Source organism: Triticum aestivum, chromosome 5A (assembly GCF_018294505.1).
Source record: "Triticum aestivum cultivar Chinese Spring chromosome 5A, IWGSC CS RefSeq v2.1, whole genome shotgun sequence".
NCBI classification, from domain to species: Eukaryota; Viridiplantae; Streptophyta; class Magnoliopsida; order Poales; family Poaceae; genus Triticum; species Triticum aestivum.
In genome coordinates, this window is record NC_057806.1 from 599551909 (window position 1) to 599559665 (window position 7757).

Below are 7757 nucleotides of genomic sequence, written 5' to 3' on the forward strand. Positions count from 1 at the left end.
CTCGGAAATCTGCAGCCGCACCCATGTATATTCACATGCATTTGGATTTTGCTCTTTCTTGTAAATTTATCTTGTTCCGCCCCTTTCACCTGACACAGTTTCTTATCTGCCTTGCCTCCCCTGTTTCTCCGCTTTTATTCCACACTGGCTATGTTGATTTTGTTGCGATGTATGGATTCTTTGCCAATATACATGTGTAGCTGTGATTTTTTTTTAATACCGTACAGGGGTAGATGCTCACAACACGTATGCACCTGGGCCAATGAAAGGACTTGAACCCGGATAGATTTGTTCCACCACTGAAATCTAACCATTTAAGTTGCACTTGGTTCACATGTCTTGCTGTGATTTGGGAGGACATTTTTGTACAAACACAAAAAGGTCCTCCCTCCGTTTCATAATGTAAGATGTTTTTTGACATTAGAAATTGGCAAGTCTTCGGATATGATATGTATCTCCGACCTATTTAAGTCAAAATGAAACAAATTTGATGAGCACAGGAACACACTAAGACACGGTGATGCGCTATGAAACACAATGATATGTGCCTCCGACTTATTTATGTCTCATTTGTGTCGCTTGCACTTCATGGACTCTAGATTTGTTTACTAACTCCCTTCGTTTCATAATATAAGAGCGTTTTTGATATTATACTCTCCGTCTCATAATATAAGAGTGTTTGTGACACTGCATAAAGTGTAAAAACGCTAACGCTGGGAGGGAGGGAGTAGTATATACCTCGTTCAAAGTCCTATATAGCCAAGCTGGATTTTCCAATCTTTACACCTTCGATCGATGGAGCTAGCTCAAATGGCAGAAACCACACCCGTTCAGCTCGTCTGCTACAGTCTGCTCTGCGTCCTTGTCGTCACCATAGTCCTCAAGCTCAAGCTCAAGATCAGACCAGACTCTGCCGGCCGTCTGAACCTGCCTCCCGGCCCATGGGCGCTGCCGGTGATCGGCCACATGCACTTCCTGCTGGGCGCCCTGCCGCACCAGGCCATGCGCAGTCTCGCCCGGCGGCATGGGCCCGTCATGCTCCTCCGCCTGGGCCACGTCCCGACGCTGGTGCTCTCCTCCTCGGAGGCGGCAAGGGAGGTGATGAAGGTCCATGACGCCGCCTTCGCCAACCGGCCCGTGTACGCCACCGCGGACGTCCTCACCTACGGAGGGCAGAACATCTCCTTCGCACGCCTCGACAGCCGGCACTGGAAGACCGCCCGGAAGCTGTGCAGCGTGGAGCTGCTCAGCCCGAGGCGCGTCCGCTCCTTCCGCCCCATCCGGGAGGAGGAGGCGGCGAGGCTCGTGCGGTCCGTCGTCGCTGATGCCGGCACCGCGGCCGCCGTCAACGTCAGCGAGAGGGTGAAGGTGATGATGAACGACGTCATCATGAGGGTCTCCGTCGGCGACCGGTGCCAGCAGCGGGAGCTGTACCTGGAGGAGCTGGACAGGGGGCTGGGCGTCTTGTCCGGGTTCAACCTGACCGACCTGTTCCCGACGTCGCGCCTGGCACGGGCGCTCGGCGGTAGGTCCCTGAGGGCGGCATGGGAGGTGCGCGAGAGGATCCAGTCCATCTTGGACGCCATGGTCGAGGACCACAAGAGGGCGATGGAGAGCGAGGAAGCCACTGCCGCCGGCGCCGGCCATGAGAACGAGGACATCCTCACCACCCTGCTGCGGTTCCAGACGGACGGTGGGATGGGCGGCATCGCCCTCACGAACGAGAATGTCAACGGCATCTTGTTCGTAAGTCACTCAGCACTCACTACCACCATTTCTGCCATGCATCCCCTTTCCTGCGCCAGCGCCACATCTGCGGAGTATGAAGTGTCTCAACTGTTTCTTTTACATCAGGACATTTTCTCCGCCGGGTCAGAGACGACGGCGACGACCACCGTCTGGGCCATGTCGGAGCTTATCAGGAACCCACGGACAATGGCCATCGCACAGTCTGAAGTGCGGCGAGTGCTCCAAGGCAAGACCAAGGTGGCCGAGGCGGACATCGACGGCCAGCTCCACTACCTCCAGATGGTAATCAAGGAGACCTTCAGGTTGCACCCTCCGGTGCCGTTGCTCCTCCCGAGGCTGTGCACGGAACAGAAAAAAATCATGGGCTACGACGTGCCTCCGGGCACCACGGTGTTTGCAAACGTGTGGGCCATCGGCAAGGACGAGAAGAGCTGGACCGACGCGAGCGAGTTCAAGCCCGAGAGGTTCGAGGTCGAGAAGGTGGACTACGGTGGTACCGACTTCAGGTTCCTCCCTGGTGGCGCCGGTCGAAGGATGTGCCCTGGTATGATGTTTGGTGTGTCCAACATGGAGATTGCTCTCGCGAGCCTTCTCTATCACTTCGACTGGAGGCTCCCCGATGGTGCGAGTCCGGAGAAGCTTGATATGACCGAGGCATATGGGATCACGGCGCGTCGGAAGACTAACCTCTTGTTGGAAGCTACTGTTTTTGTGCCTTAGTTTGTTGGTTTACTAATTGATGTGTGCATCTTTGGCTGCAGAGATCGAGAGAGTGTACCTTTTTACTGTATATGTTGCATTGTACTTTGTCGAAATATGTTATTGTATATTATAATTTGTGTTAGCTCATTGAGTGTTATTTAGTAATTTTGTCGATCTCTATTTTATCCACAAGTACAACTACCACGTCCCATACGTGCAAATCGCATCCAAAGTTTATGTACGCATGGACTCTTTCGAGATACAATATGAAATGAAATAAACGCACCCCTTATAATTTGTCATGCATTCTGTATTAGTTTATGCTGAGCCCGGTCAGCCATTTTGCATGATTTGATTATAATAAAGCGGACTTCTGGTTAATCCCTTTGATCTCAACCATTGCATCAATCAATGGTCACGTCCTATGACTCAAGTATTCAAAACTGAAATATGGGGCCTCTTTGATATGAAGGATGCTAAAAGCATAAGGACAGAAAATACATAGGATTCAGATCACATGCCATGTTGAATTCCGGAGGAACTGAAATCGCAAAAAAAAAGTGTGCACCACATGAGATTTGTTCGACGGAAATTTTCCTTACATGCAGCATAGACCATAAGCCAAGTTTCTATAGTTTACAATCTTACTAAAATGAACATTAAAGTTCACAGAATCTCCTGGAATTACTACAGAATTTATTTGAACAGAAGAAACCCAGATATATATCTCAGATAATCAAATAATTTTTGGCAGGCCTGATAATCAAATTGTCGCTACATGGTCAACAGGGTGGCTAATACATTTGGTTGGATATGAATCAAAGCCATTCTTGACCATAGTGGTGTTTTCTCAGTGCTAGAAGAAAACAGATTGAGATTGGTATCTTGGCGATTGGGATGGGCACACAACGATGATAGAAATATTTATGTTACATCCAAGGACTATAGGTGGAGATTAAAGCAATGATTGACTTCATCTAGTAGTAGTAGTAAAGAATTTGCAAGTACATCTGGATGTTAGTGTTATATTTCTTATTGTTTTGATTGTTTGACTTATGTACGCGGCCACATAGGCTCGCCTCTTCCTATGCTGGCCGTTACGCGTGCAGGGCGCTTGATGAAATGCCCGCTCGGGACGTTTGTCTCGTGGGCCAACAGGATGATGCGGGGCAGACATTGGTTAGCATTATGGGCTACGAAGCACCGATACGGCGATACGAGTACGGCGATACGGGATACGGCAATTTTCAGAAACATCAATACGGCGATACGGTAAGTATATAAAATAATTAATAAAATAAATGTAATAAAGACAAACATATAATAGAAGGTGCGAGATGAGATCAAAATACTGCCCATTGGGGAGCCGGGTCCCTGTGAATGTGGAAAGCTTCTTGTTTTATAAGATGAGGGAGCTTCCCCCAGTTCCATTGCATTGCAAGAATAAAACCAGACATACACACATGCCAAGCATGTTCAAGAACGTGGAAAGCTTGCTCTCGGCTGTAGCTGCTTGGGTATGGAGCCATCAATCAAGATGAGCAGGGGTTTGGGTTTGAAGCTGGAACGAGACCATCAATCAATATGAGGACATTTTAATGAAATCCAGGAAGGTACAGAGAAATCCATCCTATAGCTGGGTACAGAGTGGCAACTGGCTACAAGCTTTTCTTGTCAGGGCTCGGGGGTGGTTAGCTGATGGTGCACTTATATGCTGGTAATGTAATCTTTCAAAATACTACGTATATTACAAGTTCAACCTACCTGAAAAATATTGTCACTGTAATAGCTAAAGAATACGATAAGGAGTGCAAAGGCTTTTAGAAGCTCTAGTGGCTGCGCTGTATGACCTGACAATAATCCTGTTAAGATGACTTAATATTGATTGGCGCTACCGGTCTACCTATCAACGAAAGAGAAGGTAAGCAATTCTTAGACAAATTGTCTCTCTACATAAATAACTTTGGGCACTTCTGAACTTCTGTTCAACTGTCTCCGTCGATACAGTCAGCATACTCGATATATTTTCTGCATAGTGAAATAGCGTTTGCTAGTCCCTCAACTTTGAGTAGTAAATCAGGATAAGCAATTCTTAGACAACTTGTCTCTCTATATAAATAACTTTGGACACTTCTGAACTTTTGTTCAACTGTCTCCGTCCATACAGTCATTGGCATACTGACTATATTCCCTGCACAGTGAAATACTTTTTGCTAGTTCCTCAACTTTGAGTAGTAGATCAGGATAAGCAAGAATATAATCTTGATTTGCTAATAGAACAACATTGTAATCCGTAACAAATATCATGTCCAGAGATGGTAGTACATATGAGGTAGAGGCTGAGATGTTAATCTGTATCTGGGCAACTTGCTTTAGATAGAAAATAAGTTATGTACCAGTAAACTGTTTTCATCTATCCACATCATAAATTTGTTACTGTTGAACCCCTATTGGCTGACCACATTCATCCAATGAATTTATGTCTAGTAAGTTTGAACCTCTGGCAGCCTAGTTGGCTTCAGACAAGCGGTCTGTGTCCAAATATGGTATGCCACAGTTTCTGAATCTATCTCAGCTGGAAAGAGTATAAGTAGAAAGGGAATAGACAAAAAAAAAGGGATCAGTTAGCCAGGGCACGCATATCTATCTCAGCTTAATGTGAAGATTGCATAGGGTTTATATATACTAGTACCAAACAAACTAGCAGTTATGTATTCCCCTGAATTTCACAAGTTAACATACAGAAAAAGCAACCAGGAACATACAATTAGAGTCTAATGGGGTGTAAGCGCTGCAGTTTCTTCACTCACAATTATCTGATGAAGATCATTTCACCGGCAAAACTAGCCCACCATATTGTGGCACTCTTCATCAGGAGATGTCTTCTAAAGACCCAAGCTACCGTTATGATATTATGTTAAGTTATACCTCAAATTTTAGAGGTTGTCCTGTCCCGCAACTGCATCTCTAGCGCGACAACTTGTTCCTTGAGACGAGTGATTATTGTTTCCAACTCAACCTTTTCTGCTTCTCGAGCTTCAGACGCCTCTCTAATCATTTCCGGTGTCCCGACTTCCCGTCCTGGTTGGAGAATCACTTGACCTGCATTGGTGGCTCTTGAATCTCTGACCTGGGCATCTTTCACCCACTCGAATGGTCTAAGATAGTAGAGTGTTTTGGTAGAAATTACTCTCTTGACCATTTCACTGTTTCCATATACTAGACCATCACAAGATGCATCATCATTGTTTCCTACAGAAAAAAAAGGTAAAGTATGCATTAGCAATAGCTTGCTGTGACGATTCATCAATTCTTCTACAGTAGATATGAGGCTGAGATGTTTTCATGTGCTATTTCATTTTACCTTCCAAAACACCTGAGCTTTCTGTATCCACCTTCGCTCTCTGAACTTCCTTTTCTGTGACATTGTGTGTCTGCACCTCATCATCAATGGATCCTTCTAAGACAAAGACATCAACACTAGTGACATGAGTTACTTTATTAACTGTGGATCCTTGACTGGGAGTGGTATCACTTTGGACATTATTAGCAAGCTCATAACCACAATTGTTGTGCACCATGATGATATCTTTGGACGACTCGGTGCAGTCCTGCGCATCTCCTACACCAGCAGGGGCAGGGAGCCCTTCATCTTTCATGGTTCTTGGGCTAATAACTGCGGCATGAAGTTGTTTCATCCTTGCAGCATTAGCAACAGCAGCAGCACATGCTGACGAGTAAGGCTTCCACCATTGTGCATATTCAACCGTCATGCCCGGATCACGTTGCGGAACGAAAAAGGAAACGTCTTCAGGCCGCATCCTGTATGTCGCCCACGCGGTCTTTCGACATGAATTGGCACGGGGGATAGTCCCGGGCACGTCTTGATCGAAGCCCAGCTGCCTTGCGACGCGGTGCGGACAGTAGTGCTCGATGCATTGCATGCCGACGAGTTCACAAGGTAGCAGACACTGCGCAAAGGATTGCAGCTCCTTGCTTGTTGCTACAACATGGCAGTGCACCCAGCAGCCATCTTTGCCATCTTTGCCTTGTGGCAGAGCAAAGCTACTGCCTCCATAAGGCCTCCATTCGAACTCCTCCGGGGACATGAGCACGGCGTGGATGTACCCAGGATCAAGCGGGTTTCTGATGTTGTGCCACTTGACAGCCCTCGGCATGCCCTGATCGTCGCCGTGGGAGGCAGTGTTTGGTGTCTCAGGACGAAGCTCTGGGAAGCGCTCCCAGACCCATAGCTGGAGGATGTGCAGTGGCGCACTCGCCACGAACGGCTGATGGGTGGTGCCCAAGCTTAAGTGGTGACTGAGTGCGGAGAGGTCATTGTAGATGTTGGCAAGAACGGCGGGTGCGAGGGCCGAGCACCTGCCGCGCGCCAGTCCGGCGGCGAGGGGGAACACGTCCGGTCTGACCACGTCGAATGGCGGCGCCGGAAGCACGTATCTGGTCAACCACATGGCCAGAAACGCCCCGTGCTCGAGCAATGTGGCCGCCTCGGCCTCTCCTCTGCCGGCGGCAGCGACCTCCCCCGTCGGCGGCTCCACGAATCGCTTAACCCACTGGGCAAACGAGGGTTTCTTGTTCGTGCATCTGTTGGGCGCGATCCGGGCGGCTTCGAGCGCGTCCACGTCGCCGCGGAGCTCGTCCGGGAGCCGGGACCACACCGGCCGGCCCAGCAGGGGCAGGCCCCCGAGCACGGCCATGTCCTCCAGCGTCACCGTGGCCTCGCCCCACGGGAAGACGAACGTGTTGGTGTCGCCGGACCAGAAAGCCGCGAGCTGCAGCAGCAGGCCCTCGTCCCGCCGCACCCAGCCGGTGGTCGCGAGGACGGCGTCCAAGATCCCAAGCTTCCGCCACAGGCGCTCATGCCGCGGCCGGAGCCTGGCCACCCACCGCCTCCACAGCTTCGAGGAGCCGGGCCAGGCCGTCCAATCCACAGGGAGCTCGTCGCCAAGAACAGGGCCGGCATTGCGGGGCGGGGACGGCAGAGCGGGGAGGCGAGCGCCCCCCGCGCGGGGGAGGAGGAAGTGGGCCGATCGGGCCGAGGGGCGGGAGGGATCGGCGCCGGAGACGATCGCGGTGGTGGCTTCCTGTACTAGGAGGCCGCGGAGCTCGTCGTCGCTGGACATTGCGGTGCCGGTGGCGCTCTGGGTGGGCTGGGGTTTTCTGGGCGGCGCAGAGCAAGGCGAGCGTGAGTAGGGAAGGTGCTCCGTGGAATTTGGGGTGGGTGGGAGGCAGTAATAATAAAATAACAAAAAGTAAAGTGGGGAGGAAGTAAATTAGGCTGTTCA

At 49.8% G+C, this 7757-nt stretch overlaps 2 protein-coding genes across 2 annotated transcripts; one reads left to right on the top strand and one right to left on the bottom strand.

Moving 5' to 3' along the window:
• Positions 1-785: 785 nt before the first annotated feature.
• LOC123107890 (zealexin A1 synthase) lies at positions 786-2611 on the top strand. The gene is made up of 2 exons (XM_044529787.1): positions 786-1746; positions 1855-2611. Exons 1-2 carry the CDS (start codon positions 796-798, stop codon positions 2467-2469), a joined length of 1566 nt encoding a protein of 521 aa, XP_044385722.1. The 5' UTR covers positions 786-795; the 3' UTR covers positions 2470-2611.
• Positions 2612-4965: 2354 nt separating this feature from the next.
• On the bottom strand, positions 4966-7680 carry LOC123107891 (uncharacterized). The gene is made up of 2 exons (XM_044529788.1): positions 5816-7680; positions 4966-5703 (listed from the first exon to the last, which is right to left on the bottom strand). The coding sequence occupies exons 1-2, from the start codon at positions 7593-7595 to the stop codon at positions 5381-5383; spliced, it is 2103 nt and encodes a 700-aa protein (XP_044385723.1). The 5' UTR covers positions 7596-7680; the 3' UTR covers positions 4966-5380.
• Between the last annotated feature and the right edge of the window lie 77 nt (positions 7681-7757).

Coding starts and splice junctions, on each gene's coding strand:
- LOC123107890 (XM_044529787.1), top strand. CDS start 796: ATGGAGCTAGCTCAAATGGCAGAAACCACACCCGTTCAGCTCGTCTGC. Junction 1,747..1,854: donor ATGTCAACGGCATCTTGTTC/GTAAGTCACTCA, acceptor CTTTTACATCAG/GACATTTTCTCCGCCGGGTC.
- LOC123107891 (XM_044529788.1), bottom strand. CDS start 7,595: ATGTCCAGCGACGACGAGCTCCGCGGCCTCCTAGTACAGGAAGCCACC. Junction 5,704..5,815: donor AAGCTCAGGTGTTTTGGAAG/GTAAAATGAAAT, acceptor TTTTTTCTGTAG/GAAACAATGATGATGCATCT.